The 15,864-nt window shown below is 47.7% G+C and overlaps 1 protein-coding gene across 3 annotated transcripts in view; it reads left to right on the top strand.

The window, feature by feature from the left end:
* The first annotated feature begins 4,763 nt into the window (after window positions 1–4,763).
* IGSF11 (immunoglobulin superfamily member 11) overlaps window positions 4,764–15,864 on the top strand; it is a 108,216-nt gene continuing 97,115 nt past the window's right edge. The window contains exon 1 of one of the 3 annotated variants that reach the window (XM_074594294.1): window positions 4,764–5,230. In XM_074594294.1, coding sequence (XP_074450395.1) covers window positions 5,158–5,230 — 73 coding nt within the window. In that variant the 5' untranslated portion in view covers window positions 4,764–5,157. The remainder of the gene's footprint in view (window positions 5,231–15,864) is intronic. The other 2 variants (XM_074594304.1, XM_074594283.1) reach the window with 2 other exon arrangements.

A 15,864-nucleotide genomic window follows, 5' to 3' on the forward strand; every position in this document is an offset into this window, starting at 1 on the left:
TGTACAATTTAGAAAGTTATTATGTAAATGGCAGTATTATGAAATGCTTTTATGTGGATGCAGCATCCACCATTCCCTAAGAGGGGTGGCAGCGTGTGTCCGACAGGGTACAATGGACAGTTGTTAACCGCAGCAAGAACAGCGTGTCCAAAGAAAAGATTTAGTTGAGACCTTGGGGAGCAATTTGTTCCGAACATGTCTGTGTGAACTGGGTTCAGGGGAGTGGAGTGAGAAAGAGATGAAGGATTTCAAAATGTTGAATAAAAAGCTTTGATTTTGTAGACTTACACTGAAATGCAGGGGGTCTCTGGGCAGGAGGAGGGGAAAGGAGAGGATTTTGTAGCTGCGGAGGCTTGGTTTTACTGTGGGAGCAGCCAGGGAAAAATCAGAAGGTGTAGAAAAGGTGGAGAGACTTGAAAAGATTGTGGATTAGCTCAAAGCACACTAAAATGTTGCAGGACAGATAGAAACCAGAGGGGTGGGTGGCATAGAAACGCATTTATTCCCCGTGATACAGAGGGAAAGAGCACCTTGCAGTACTCTAAGCAAAGTTGTTGTGTGGCAGGTGCTACGTGCCTGCGATGAAGAAACCAGACAAACCAGCACACCCACGAGGGTGAAAAGGTCTAGGGGAAGCAGAAAAGGTCCAGGGGAACCCAGCTGCCGGGTGCTTGCGAAGCTTGGCTGTATGGCTCCTTCCCCATGAAGCAGGGACAGGCAGAGAAAGACTGCTCGAGGTGTGGGTCAAAGTGGCCTTGGGGAAAGAAACAGCGTGGTGGCCTACTTCAGTGCTGAGAAGTTTGAAAGTACTCCTAATCCACCCGGGTTTCCGTGGATTCATCCGCTCCTGCCATCTGGCACTGAAGGAGTGTGGAAATCTGTTTGTTCTTTCAGGGCTGGTTTTGCTCAGATGTGCCTGAGGTCTCGCTACCTGGCTGACATGCAAGCGCAGGTCATTGCTGCGGCAGGGATGAGGTTATCCCGACCGGCACATGGGAGTGCTTGCCCGAAAGCCTACGTTGGCAATGTGTTGGACACATGGTTCCTGCGTTGGACCGCACCTGACTCTGAGCAGAGAGGGCAGATGAGAGTAAACTAGTAAATACCTACCTTTCCCAGACCCGAGGCTCCTGCTAATTCCAGTACGTGTGCTTTCAAAATCACGAACCTTTGTACTTGGAACAGTATTCCCACATAACCATTCCTGTGGCCAGGAGAAAAAAATCTCCTGGGATAGACGAGTTGACAGGAGTATCGCTGCTGCTTCTTCAGGTTGGTGACACCTGTTTTGTATACACAGGTGTTCAGCAAAATAAATCTAGGGTTTTGTTTTGATTTTTTTTTCTTATTGAAAAGGTACAGAGGCAGTTAATTGGGTGTATCTCCGAAGGTCTGTCATATTTCTTCTCAGATAGGATTAAAACAGTTCAATCTGCAAACTCTATTTCCTCTGTCAGAAGGAGATAACCAATTCCACAGACTGAAGTTATTAATGATCAACTGAGTAAATTTTATCCATCTCTTTATATCTTGGAAGGACACTTCACTGAAGCTGATTTTGATCAATTTGTAAGCAATGTCACCTTCAATACATTCCCATCTGACAATAGATAACCCAGTAACAAGCTGGGAGACAGCAAAGGTGATGTAAGAGTTGGCATCTATTGCAGCTCTTGAACCCAACTGCACCCCCACTGGTTTTTTAGAGCCATGTTAAGGGAAATGGGGGGGGGGGTGGGGTGCGGAGAACATCGTCCTGGAAAAAAACCCTCTTTTCAAATTTGATTCAGAAAGATGTTTTTCCCTGAGACACGAGAACTGCATTACTTATCATAATTCTTTCAAAAGAAAAAGCAGATGGGAGTGGTTTAATTTTTCTCTTTCTGTCCTTGCCCAGCCTAGCATGTAAAGTCTTGGCAAATACCTTGGCCATTCAGCTTGAGGATCCCATGTCTCTTCTTGTGAGCAATGTAACACAACTGAGCCCTGCAGTGGTCACCTGCCAGCGTCTGATGCTTGGGATATTGCAAATGTATCTCCTCTGTCCACGATGTGCTATTCCATCAATGCCAAGGAAGAGGTCACTGATGGGAAAATAGACTGCTGGAGCAACAAATATATGTCTGCTTGTAGCTCTAGCACCCAACCCGCCAGCGTGTGCTGCACTCGCTGAATAAATGGTTGGCATAAGCCTAATATGTTGGGGAAGGCTCAAGGGCAACTCAAACAGAAATTCAGAGTTCCAGGAACAATACCTCCTCGTCCATGTCCTTTCTGCAAGCTATTTTTGGAAGTGGTGGTAAGGTGGAGAGGGAGCCAGGGTGAGAGGACTGCCTGGTGCATCTGAAGATTATTATTCCCTGTGGCTGCTCCATCCTTCTGGAGCGGGGCCACAGATTGTTCTTGCAATTGCTGCAAGAAGCAGCTCAGGTCACTTGCTGTGTCACTGTGTTATGCAGGTACGACATAGTATATCTGCTGTGGTGACCAGATCCTAAAGGGGATTAAAATACTCTCTGCTCCTACCAGCTTGGGTGAGAAGGGAGTCATGTGGGTCCGTTCTGGGCAGAAATGCTTTCTCTGACCACCAGGCTCTTGGTTCACATTGTGCTCACTGCGCTCTTCAGGAAGCACATTAATTCAGCCACTGTACAGGGCAAACTGATCTTCGCTGCTTACCTGCCAGCTGATGCACAGCAGGATGCAAGGAACAGTCCAAGGCGAGCTGGGATGGCATTTGCCAAATGCAGCGTGTCCTTATACTAAAAAAACACACTTATTTCCATTAGGTCAAGAAAGCTTCCGAGTCTTGGCAGATCAGTAAAGCAGTGCGTCAGTCCTAGGGAGAATATGCAGTTTTTCTTGTTTTCATTTGATTTGTCTTTGCATCTTTTCATCCCTGGAAGTTACCTGAAGGAGTAAGGGCAGTGGCAGGCCACTGTGCCCAACATGCTCTGTGCTCTCTGCCCTTGACTTTGGTGAAGGAGGTTATGTTTGGCTTTCATTGTAGTTAGGAGCATGGACATACCCATTGCGTTCCTCCAGGTGGTTGCTGCACATCCCCATGAGGGTAGGGGGTCTCCTGGAGCTGCTGCTGATCAATAAGGAGATCACGTTCCTCTACCCTTTTTCTAGATGAAAAACACAGCAGGTCAGCTGAAGGAAAGAGACGCTGAGGGAGCCTGAGAAAAATTCAGTCCCCATATTGCTGGAGAATGTGGGAAACAGCTGGGCTGTGACTCTCCCTTCAGTGCTCTTCTGAAGAGTTCTGCTTCAGCTGCTTGAGCCTTTGCCAAGAGCTGGCTCCTTAATGGAGCAAAACTATTTCGTAGCCCGACTGCCTGTGGCAGGGCTGCAGTGGGGGGTGTTTTACAAGAGCAGAGAGACCTATAAGACTGTCCACATTGTCAGGTTTGATGCCTGAGGACATGCAGTGGGCACTTGACAGACCTGGAAAGAGACTGGGGCTACGTCCCCTGAATCCCTGTGTAGTTCCTTTTTTACTCCATTGTACCACCGCTCACTGAATGACATCTCAGCCCACACAGGGGTCAGCAGGAATTTTGCTGCCTGATAAGGGCAGGTCAGCCATTGCTTCTCATAAATAGAATCAGCAGGGTTTTTTCCAGAACCAAGAAAATCAGTAAACCTGGACCGCTGGGGTGACATTTATACCTAGTCCTCTGGTAGAAGGGTGACAAAGCTTGATGCTGGGCAAGGAAGAGCTTAACTTAAGTTTGTTAGATGGTGGCGTTTCCCACTTGCTGTTTCCAGATACTCCAACTTACCTTTTTCCTGTTGCTTAGACATTTCTGTTCTGCTGCCCCAGATGCTTTTCCATGTCTTCCTCACTCCCAGGTGCAGAACCCCCTTCTCAGTGGGAATGCAGCCACATAAACGGTCAATGCAGCTTTTGAGGCAGCTAAGGAGGCAGAAACCTGATAGGCCTTGAGCAATAGGGTAGACTGGGCATGGGGATGCTCCCAGGGCTGGGAAGGAGGTAGGGAAAAGTGTCGTAAGATGGATAGGCTGTCTGCAGGATGCACAGGTTGCACGGCTGTGCTTTGGTGGGGAGGAAACTTTGAGTAGGGGAACAAAGTGATCCTACGTTTTGCAGAATTCTTAGGGTTTTCCTAATGAAACCACTTATTTTCACAAAGCAAAACTAACGTGGTCAGACTTGGACAGGGAGCTGGGGATGTGGAAGGAGTCGTCCTGTGCAAGCCCTCTGCTTTGATCCTTTCCCTGGATGACCGCCCTAAATTTGTAAAGAGCTCCTTTCCTCCCTTCCCACCCTCTACATGCACACTTGATGTCTAGCGTGCTGGATTTCGATTGATTGATTTTTCTGTGTAGCCTTAAGGATGGCAATGACTTAAGCCCGTGACCCTAAATGACACAACTTCTTGGTGTTTCTTGTGTTATGTAGCATTGCGGGGCCCCAAATCCAAGAACTGCCTTACTCCCTTCAGGGATATCTTGGTCTGAATTTTTTTTTAGGGGTTCTGAACGTTCATGTCTCCCACTGTCTTGAATGGTGTAGTTAGGGCAGCTCATACCTTTAAACAACGATCCGGGAATGTTTATATTGTGTGCTGCAGCGGTGCCCAGCCCCATGCCGCCCGTCCCAAACCGTTTGCCGGGTGCTGCCACCCTCTTCTTCCACGCAGCCATAGGCAGGTCCTGGGGAGAAGAAGCCCCCAGTGACAGGGAGAAGCTGCGGCGGTGCAATCTCCAGCCTGTGCCGGACCGCCGCACCTCACCCTGGCCCGTGGAGCATCCCTACGGATGCAGCGGCACCGGGTTGGCGGCGGCGCGGGGCGGGGGGGCAACCCCCAATTTGTGTGTGCCCCGCGCAGAGAAGGCAGGCGGGTGGGATGTGCCACCGTGTACTGGGACGGGACGTGCTGGGGGTGACAGCCGCAGCCCGGCGGGTTGCGGGGGCGGCTGGGGGCCGCCAGGCTGCGCTCTCGGGCCGGCCGCCGCGCCTGCCGCCCTCCCCGGGCTACCGGGACTTGGGGCACGGCGGAGCCTCGCCGGGAGCGGGCGGTCCCGGGACGGCGGCGGCGGCACCACCACCACCAGCGGCGGCGGCGGCACCTGCGGGGGAAAGGCGGGGGCTCGGCGGCCCGCTCTGCGCCCCTCGCCCGGCCCGGCATGACTCGGCGGCGCCCCGGCGGCGGCGGGAGGTGGGTGCCGGTAGCCCTGGCCGCGCTCCTGGCCCTGCGAGGTGAGTGCTGCACGGGTGGAGCGGGGAACGGTACCCACGGACGGGGCATCGCCCTGGGGTCGGCGCCGGGGATGGGGCGGGCGGGAACCCGCCCGCCCCATCCCCGGCGCCGACCCCAGGGCGATGCCCCGTCCCCCGAGCCGGGTGGGGAAGTTCCTTTTTTTTTTTTCCCTTTTTTTTTTTTTTTTTTGCTCTGGTTGCGGTCCCACCGGTGATGCTCGGAAATGCGGCGGCTGGTGAGTGCTGTTTGCAGGCAGGCGTGGGGAAGGAGCGCTGCTCTGCTCGGCTCCTTTTGCTGCTTCCCTGCACCATCCTTCTTCCTATTATTATATATGTTTTTTCTTTTTCTTCTTTTTTTTTTTTTTCTGCTGTTCCTTACGGGGCTGTAAAACTTGCTTTAAAACTGGGCTTCGCATCATGTTGGGTTGTCTGGGCCTAACCCCTTGATAAGCTCACCTGGGTGGAAAACTCAGGCCCTGAGGCAGCAGGGAACTTTCTGCAGTGATGGTGACAGGCTGCCCGGAGCCCTCTGTGTCCCCCGGGGGTCCTCCCTCTGCCTCCTCCTCCCAAGCTTACGGCAGGCTCTTTCTGCTCTAAAATAAGTCCCTACCCTTGGGTGTGTGGAAAGACCCAAAACCACTCCACCATCTCCTGCTCCCAGAAGCCCTTCCGAAACAAGGTGTGTACCCTGGTCCTCTGTGTGGAGAGGGAATGAATTGCATGTGACAGATGCTACTGGCATCACTTAGTGCATTGCTGGAGAGCACTGGGAGGTGCTGCGGTAAGGGCGACAGTAGAAACTACAAAGTGCAAAATGTTCAGACTCATCTGTTGATCAGGTGGCAATGTGCCTTCTTTCAAGTAATGCCGAACTTAAAAGCAGGCCTGCTCAGTTATGTTTTACCGAGGTCCCCAAGGTAGTTTTCTTAAGGCCTGCTCATTTATGCAGAGGTCCACTAAGTACTTTTGCAGAGGTCTGCTCAGCAGTGAGCAATGCACAGCTCCACTGAGCCAGCTGGGCACTGCTGCTGGCCACCTTCACGGCTGGAAAACTGGGAAACCTGCTGCAAGTGATCCCTGAGAGAGTGGGGGGGGGGGCAGCAAGAAATGACAGGTTCTCCCACAAGAGACATCTCAGCAAGGTCTGGATGAAACTTCCTCACAGTCTGGATGTGGATGGAGTCTGCTGCTTGGGTGGCAGTGCCTGGCTTTCGCTGCCTGGCGAGACGCAGCAGGCCATTCCTCTCTGCCCAGGGCCCGCTGAGAAACAAGTCTTGTGATGGTCAAGGTGAACTTTTCACAAATGCCTCAGCCCCAAAAGCACTCTGAGCCTCATCCTCAGAAAACATTTGGGAGTCTGAGTCACGTGCATTAAATGGAAATTGCACCTGCTGACTTCAAAGAAATGAATTACGGGGAAAAAAAAAAGTTTATTAGCACTTAATTGAAAGAAATAATCTCAGCTGTTTCACACTTCATGCTATTTGTTTACTTTTTGAACTTTTTCCTGTTTGAAAAGTGAGTTCAGTGACTTTCAGGTTCTCAATGCCACAATTTTTTGTCTGCAGACATTGCAAAGGTGTAACTGTCTACAAAGTTACTGTGCCTACAGCAGTTAGAGGCGTATAAGTGATTAAGTGTTTCTGTTAAGTAACATCCCTGTGAAAACATGTAGTAGTAACCAGATTTGAAGTTAAAATTAAAGGGACGTTTAATTATCTCTTTAGGCAAAAAGATTGACTCTGTTTAGTTTTCTTTTTTTTTTGGTTGAGAGCATGTGGGGACAATGACAATGGGGGCAACTAGGAACAAAAACACACCTTTCCATGAAATGTTTTTCTGCAATAGTGTAATACTTTTTCTTGCACTTCATTTTAAGGCTTAAAGATTACCTTAATGAACCACCTGTGTCTTAAGTTTGTTTTTTTTTTTTTTTTTAATTTTTGTCTTAGGAGAAGTCTTTAGAAGACAGTGGTAGATGAAAACAGCTGTAGTACACAGTTACTTCTGGGTTACACAGTATGGCCATGTTTTTGGTGGTTCTTGAGTTTGAAAAGAAAACCCTGATAAGCAACAAGGAACAGACAGACACCCAGGAAAGCTGAAATAAAATTGAGAGAGTTTCTTCTAAACAACATTTGCAGAAGATCATTAAGTGTGTTTCTGCTCTAGGTTGCCAAGTCTGGTTAGGAAGAGTGATTTTTTTTTTTTTTATTATTTTTTTCTTTCCCTTTCAGAGGCTTTACATTGGTTTAGAGGATAGAGGATAAAAACAACGGTGTCATATGCAAAGTGATACCTAAATGAGAGGTGAAAGGTTTAAAAGTTAAGGGGTCCGAAGCTGTAAGAGTGTATCTATGGAAGAAATACTTAATGCCAAACAAATGAAAAGCGGTGGGGAAAAAGGTCCCTGGAGGTCATTTTGTCATTCTCACACTTTATGCTTATGGTAGAATAGTCAGACTTTGTAGTGAAATGTCAATCAAGTATTATAGTCCCATTTTCTTACATTGTTTTGGATTTGTAGAACGGCAATGATTCTTTTTAACTGAAGCCAGATGACTGCTTTCTTTGGGCCTCTAATACCCATGTTTAATGCACCTGGGGCAGGGGCAGCATCTATGTTTTTCCCTCTAAAGCATTATGAGCATAATAACTTTTGTGGGCGTAATATTTTTTTTCAGGCTCCCCAGAGAAGTTTAAGGAAAGATAGCGGGGAATTCTGTTTAGAGCTTTGAAACCGAATTTGTGATTGCAAATCAATCCTGCTGCATAGCCACAAATAGCACACTGCAAGTTGTCAAATGTGTTAGAAATCACACATCGAGTACAGCTAAACTGCAGAACCAACTTTTTTTTTTTTTTTTTTTTCCTTCAACTGCATGGTGTTTGGATCCTGTGACACAGTATTGCAACAGGTGAGATGTCAGCGTGTTAGGGTCCGTTGAAGCTGGATCTTGCAAGATCAGGGCAAGGAGGAGGGTGGTGGGGGGTGGTACGGTGCATGCCTGCCATCAGTGCAACAGCTGCTGGTCCGCAACGTTTCACACAGGTTGGTCTTTCCAGTCCTCACCTGGAGTCACCCTCCTGCCAGTGTGAGGTTAGCACAGCTGAAACTGAGCGTTTAAGTTTTGGCCTTGCAGCACCCTTGTGCTTGCCCACATTTCCTCCCCAGCCCTGCACCAGGTCTTCAGCCCCAGCAAGAGAGGACTGTGGCAGTCCGTCGCTTTTCCATGCTTATGCATATTTTTTTTTTTTTTTTTTTTTGGAACAGATTGCCATTTGTGTCAAGCTGTGTGGTTTTGTGACGTGTAGATAAATCATTTTGCTCACGACCTGACCTTGGTCCCCAGCGGTAGGCACAGATGCATTAACTACTTCTTGCGTCTCTGAAGTGGGCATCCTTCCCTTATTTTGGAAACTGATTCTTTACCTCTGTTTCTTCAGTATTGCCTAAAACCCGATTTTCTTTTGTAAGATGCCCTTCTCTGAGAGATCTCAAAGAGCCTCGAGAACCACTATATTTAGCTGCTCAATCGTAATATGGATCTACAAAGTATGGTAAAAACAACAATTAAGAAACCTAAAAATCATTTTTCCTGCCTTCATTGGGGAGATGTGTTTTTATTATTATACTGTCCTGCCTTCATTGGGGAGATGTGTTTTTATTATTATACTGGTAGTACAGATGGAGAAAGTGAGGCTCAGACAGGTTTCGTGACCCACTGAAGGTCAGCGGGCGCTGGTAGTTGTCTTGAGTGTCTTGGTCCAAACTGTAACCACAGGAGAATGCTTAAATTTATGCGTCAGGTTAAGCACTATTGTAATGGTACTCTTTAAGGATGTTCACTACTAAATTGTGGTGAGTCATCTATATTTAGCAGGATGCTACTATCATTGTGCTTTTTAAGTAAAGTGCTTTTAACACAGTTTATTTCAAGAAGAAGTGCATGCACTGAAAATCTGTTCTTTGTAGTTTTCTCCTTGTGGAGCATTAATGCTGCCTTCCCTTTTGTAAATGTTCAGAGAGAAATTTACCTCCTGGTTGTTTAACAGACAGTAGTGTAGCAAAGACAGTTCCCTGGTTAATACTAGCTTGTGTTTGCACAGTCATTTACGAACATTAACTAATTGAGATTCTCCAAACTTACTTTGTGAGGGCAGTCAGTTTGATTCATAGCACGGAAAACTGAAGTGTACAGAGATGAAATGATTTTCTTGCTGTCAGGCAGGACATCTGCCCAGCCTCTCCTTCAGAGAACTCACAATTATGGGGCTCCTAGTCGTACACCACCCCACTTTTCTCTCATAAATGTTTCATGTCTTATGCATCAAGGAGAAAGGAGAACGCACACCATTATTAATTATGCACAGTGAACTGTTGTGTTTTGGTTTGTTTTTTTCTTGTATGTTTTAATCTCTTTGGTTTTGGAGGTCACTCGTGTCTGTTCTGGCCTCTGCTTTTTTTTTTTTTTTTTTTCATTGCTTGATCTGGGCTAAGGACAAATGCTCTGTTTCATCAGAATTGAGGAATTGGCCTTCATCCTGGGATGGAAGTCTGGGATGGAAGTAGAAGTTAAATGCTTTGATGGTTTTGAACGGAAATTTTTGAGAGGAATTCCATCTTAGGACAGCCAATATTGTGTTTCTTTGTGGAATTGTATTATTATAATACAAAAAAAATACTCTAAACAAAAAAATATTTTGATGTTGAAAGTCGAAACTCGTCATCCCAAAGAGGCTTAAGTTGGATGTTTCTGTATTTCTCACAGTTTTCCCCTGTGTTTCTTTTGAAACACAGTTACGATTTTACAAAACATCCCACGTTTTATAAGGTTTGGTTTAGTGGAAGTATCCATGGTAAAGGCCTTAGTGTTTGCTATTTTTTATTTCTACAGGGCATTTAAAAACAGCAGTGACAAAAACTAACTTGCAGCCGTTGGTGGTATCTGTGCACAGTCTCTGTCCATTATTTTTGCCACCTTGACACAGGTATGCAAGTGCCATGTACACACACGTGGCATTGCCCATGTCCTTTCCTTATTTATCATGCTGTAGAACACTGTTCGCACCAAAAGAAGCAGAAAATGGTGTATGAAACAAGAGGAGTTCCTATTTAAGAAATACAGCCTCCTTGTTAATCTTTGTTTACCCTTCTGGAGCAGTCACTGGAGAAGTCGGAACAGGACCAAGCAGATCGAGCTCAGCCTCTTATCGCTCATGCATGTGCAGAGCCACAGCTCTCCCTGGCACCACAGCAGTACTTGTGCATTTGCATATTTGCATGAAGTTAACTTCAAGTGTAATTTCAGTATTAGGTTGATTGGATTGCTTGGTTAGGGATAAAAACTTGTGTGGGTGGTTTTTTTTTTCCTTCACAAGTCAACCTTGCTACGAGAACGTGAGCTCGATTGTGTTTCACTAGCATCAGCAGGAGAAAGCTGATGTCTGAACTCCACTTGGTTACATCTGGGCTTCAGTTTTACTCGGAATGCTGAAGCCAGGAACGTCATTTTAGGGGCAGGGGACAACACATTGTTTAAAATGTGTGCTGTGTTTTTGCAGTGACCTGTCTAAGCGGTGCTGGGACAGGTCAGACCACTGGTCTGTGGTAGCATGGCCAACACTGGATGCTTCAACTGGGGGTGCCAAAACCCCCACAGGGAGCAATTGGTACCAAATATTTAGCAAAGAGGAGTCTGGTGCCATGCCAGTGCTATAGGTTGCCCTAGGAGGAAGTCGGTGTACGTATTGCTCTGGACTTGAAAGCCTACTCAAGCCAATTTTCTCTTAATTTCAGGAGGTGCCCATGCTCCGCTTCCTTGCTGTAAAATGTACTAAGTCATATATATATTCCTCCTACCAATGCAGAGCGAATACATTCCATCCCCTCTCCTTTCCTCAGGGAAGCCCCCTCTGCTTGCAAAGCAACAGATGCAAAACTCTGCCCCACTTCCCCCTCCCCCCCTCCCCGACCCTCCCCCTTGCCAGGAGTGAGGTTGAGCTGGGGTGACCGAGCCCGCTCTTGCAGCCCCTTCAGTCATTGGGGGGGGCTGGTGTGCAGTCCCCTGGGCACCCAGACCTCAGCCTCCCAAAGGGCATGGGCTGCTGCGGGTGGGCTGTCCAGGCTCAGCTCTTCCCCTGCCTGGCATCTAAGCAGCGTCTGCCAGGAGCAAGTGGGTTGGTACACCCTCTCTGCGTGCCCACTGGGGAGATTACTTCCTAATCCTCGTTAATTAGAAGTTGGCTAATGCCTGGAAGCATGAGGGTGTAGTGCTGCTATGGTTTTTCTTTTCTTTTCTTTTTTTTTTTTTTGACTTCTTTTTTTTTCTTTCTACCTGACATATATATGGATGTTCCCAATATCCTTATAAATGCACAGGCCTCTTATTTCTGCTGAGCTTTTGACTTTATGATAACACGGGCTAATCATTTCTGGTAGTTAGTTATGGGCTGTGTTTAGAATAAGCAGAAAAAGTAAAAACAGAAAAGGAAAGGAAAATCGTAGTAGTTTCCTTATGTCTGGTCACATTTCCTGCTTGTGGTGGTTTTGGCTGGATTGACCAATCAGAACAACAGATGCCCTCCTCCCCCCCCCCCCCCCCCCAAGTTGTATAGAACAACCTTTTGTCTTTCTCTTAAAAAAAAAAAACACACAACAAAAAAAAACCCCAAAAAACACAAAACAAGGTAAAAACATAGAAAGACCTGGTTCGCTTCTTCATACCCGTTTGATAATTCCTTCCTTTCTAGCTCCTAATTTAAAAATTGTCCCAGTTTTAACTGTGCTTGACCAGTAAGTGTTATTGACTGGTGCATGATGAAGCATCTCCGTGCCTTCTGTATTTTCAGGTGTGCCATCCAGAAGCAACTGCAGCAATTCCAGCCGAGGGTGCACTGTCAGTATTCACAGTGGCATTTTAATACTTCTATCATCCTTTTCAGCCTCTGCCTTTAGACGTCCTAACAGCTTGCTTGCTTTTTTGACCACCATTGTATGTTGAACAGATGTTTTCATTGAGCCGTTCACAGTGATACCAAGATATTTTCCTCAAGTGATTACATTTGAATTAGAGCCCCATGGTATAAGAGTAGTTCAGATTATTCTCTCAAGTTCTTATTACTGTCCGCTTGGTAATGTTGAACTTCATCTTGCATTATGCTGCCCACTTGCTGAGCTTTGTCAGATCCCTTGGAAGTCTCTCTCAATCTCCTTTTGTCTCAGCCAGCCCAAATCACTTTGCCAGCTCCTTGTCTCTCTCCCAGATATTAAGGAATGGATTAAACCACCCCAGAGCTGGTATGAAACCTGGGTGTAATCCCTTGTAATCAGGGCCAGAGCAAGGGCAAGGGGAGAGGGGCTCCTGCCCCTCTGAGCCTGGGCACTGAACAGTGGGGCAGCAGCTCCAGACTCAGCCTGAAGCTGAGTGGCATGAGCCCCACTGGGAGGGGGGAGACAAAGGAGGGGGTGTCCCACCCCCGGCAAGCAGGGGACGGGGCTGGCACTGAACTGGCATTCTGCCTGGAATGGTTTAGCAGGCGCACGTTGAAGCGATGGCAAATTAATCGCATAGTCCTGTTCTTTTCCTTCCAAAATGTGAGTGGGTTGAAGGGGCACAAGTTCCTCTGAGCAGAGATCAAGCTGTTTTGTCTCCTAGTGTGTACTTTGAGGGGCTTAGGGAATTTGATAGGTTTAACCGATCCCTGCTGCAACTTCCAGGTTAGCCCGTACCCTCTCTTAAGGAAAACATTGCTAATTTCAAGAAACACCTGACTTAGCAAGAGCTTGCATGTCTTTGCTAGCAGCCCAGCCACTTGAGAAATGTCATTCTCCTGCTGCTCAGCGGTTCTGGACTTGTCCTTTGAATATACTGAAATGATTGTTTGGTTCTTGACTTTTGATATTTGGCCTTCAGTTTTGTTCTCAGCCTTCCTAGCTACCATCTTATGCAGCAATTGCTTAGACTGAATGACTTCTTGTTCCTTTTGTTTGACCGTACAACGTGCTTTCTTGCTTCTCAGCAGTTTTGTTTTTTTTTTTTTTTTTTTGTTCAGGGGCACCAAGTACCTTTTCAGTGACAATGCCGAGATTGCTTCAATGAACCGCCATACAGAGTGTAACAACTTTAATTCCCCTGCTTTTGGAGTTAGGGTGTGATGACTGTTTTGCTTGTGATTGTCTTCTATAGTGTGTAAGAGGTGTCATGCAAAGTTCTGGTGCTGTTTTTCCTACCGAGTTGTTACATTTGATTATGTAGCAGTCACTGTTACTCTGTAATTCAGGTTGCTCCTTGCATCAGTTGGTGTTTTAGCTTCTGAGTGCCCTGGGACTGGCTGTTCCAAGCCCTACCTACGCTCTTTAAGACACTGCAAAATTGTAACCCGCTGAGACACTTCGCTAATTCCTGCACATGTTGCTGAAGTCACCATTTTTTGCTGTTTTCTTTGACTTTCTTCCTTTGTTTTCCCTCTGCGCTGTGCAGTAGATATTCCCTTCCTGATCAGGAGGCCATTGGTAAATCCAGGTTACTGTAGTGAGATTTGGTTTTTAGTTAACTTTTCTCCCTCTTCAGCCTTGGCTATCTAGATGGGATCTGTGCATTACTCATCTTGCAGTTTGATGTCTCTGCCCTTTTGCCCACTTGGGATTTCCAGGCAGGACATCAGCCTGTGATGAATTCTGCAGCTGTGGGACAACAGACTACAAGAGGTGTTGGACACCTTAACCATTGGTTAGCACGGGTATTTCATCCCATTCCTGCACTGTATAAAGCTGTTGTTGCATCACGTTGTAGGGACCAATTCACTGCAGGCTTCAGCATCAGACCCTAGGTGCTCCTTGGAACCTTTTGCTCCAGCTTCATGCCCACCTGCACCAACATGTGTTCCCGTGCAGTCTGTCAGGATCGGCCGCTCCCTATGAAATGTTCATTTTTGAAGTGATATCTCAGAAAATACAGTCCTGCTTCTTGGTTAAAAGGTCCGTGGGTGCTCCTGCAGGGAATGCTCTGGGTCCCCCTGGCTCCTGTGCATTGCTCACTCTGCTGCCTCTCTCTGCCTGAAGCCCCTTGTGACCCCTGGGGAGGGAGAGTGGGGTGGGTGGCAAATCCTGTTGTTTTAGTGAAGCCCTGTGAGAGAAGGTGCCAGAGGGCTTCTGCAGGGTATTGCTGGGTTTATGTGGCTACTGGGCTGCTTCCGTGTCTGAGGATGTGTTTGAACTTTACTGTTTGACAGGGCTTGATGCCTGATGGTCTCCGTTTGTTGTGAAGCTGCTAGGCTGCAAGCCTGCTTGGCTTTCTGGCTGTGTGTTGGAAGCTAGTGGCTCGGAGAGGTTGAGAGGACCTTGGCTACTTGGCAGAGGGACAGAATAGCCTCAGTCTGTCTGCAGAACCATCATGTCCTTGGCTTGTCAAGGGCAGCCCTTTCTTTTGCCCCTGAAACAGCTGGTGTGCCCTGGGCCCCTATTATGGGACTCATCCGCAATCAGCGCCTCCCTCTCCTGCGCTGAAAACGCCTCGGACACGGAGTGTAGGCTGGTGTTTCTCAGCTGCATGGAGTTGCAGCAAGGCTGTGTTTTGCTTGTTCTTTGGGGAATGCTCTGTGTTAGTTAGTTCTTCAGCAGCTTTTTTGCATAGTCTCATCTGTTCTTGCTGCTCTCGTCCCTGTTCCCTGGCTGCCTTTTTTTTTTTTTTTTTTTGGGTAAGACTGCATTTCGGCTGCCACATTGATGGCAGCAGTCCTATTTATCCACAGAAAAGGTACAACGCGAGCAGGCTTCCTCCACCCACCCCGGTCCCCATCCTCCAGCCCTCTTGCACTAACCCTCACCCTCCTCGCCCTCCCTGGGAGCTCCAGCCTCGAGTCAGCCCGCTGCAGGTGAAGGAAGGGAGCTGTGGCATCCCACAGCCGCCACCGGCTCGTGTTGCATCCTAATTGCAAATAGCCCTTCCGGCGTCAGCAGTTTGTGGGAATAATTGACAGGAGGTGCCGGCGAGGTGCTGAGTCAGAGCGAGGTGTGCTTGCCAAGTCACTGCAGCAGAAGAAGCCCGCTCGCCTCGCGTGGAGGGAAGCCAATGGACGGTGGGTTTCCTGGCTGACTTTGGGGGCCTCTTTCTTTCCTTTTTCTGAGGCTGTAATTCAGCGGCAGTCATGCTATGCACGTAAGGGAGAAACCAGGCGCTAGGGAGGCGGGGGGAGCCCTTTTTATTTTTTTTTTACCTTTCTTTCTTTCTTTACGCTGTGAGCACTGGGGATTAGGAGATGCGAGCTCCATTCCCACCTGCTGCCAGTGGGTCTCTGTGCTGCCATTTCCATGCAGAAGGGGTAGAAAACGTGTGGTGTGGTGGTCAGGGGCAAGTGAGTGGCCCTAGTGATAGATTGATGTCTCCTAGGGGAGGAAAAAGAGCATGTGGCACCCTCAGCCAGGCAAGGAGAATAGTTTAGTGAGCCAAAAAAAGCTGCAAAATAAAATGACTGAAAAGGTGTTTTGTCTTGTCCTTCCTGGGGGTTGCTTCTGCTGCAGTGTCCTGCTGTTTGTTTAGGGGTTTGAAATGAGTTGTTTGGCATGCAGGAAGATGAGTGCTTGTCCTATATACATCTAGCACCTGATAGACCTCCACTTGAGGTTCATGAGA

Source organism: Larus michahellis, chromosome 1, assembly GCF_964199755.1.
Source record: "Larus michahellis chromosome 1, bLarMic1.1, whole genome shotgun sequence".
NCBI classification, from domain to species: Eukaryota; Metazoa; Chordata; class Aves; order Charadriiformes; family Laridae; genus Larus; species Larus michahellis.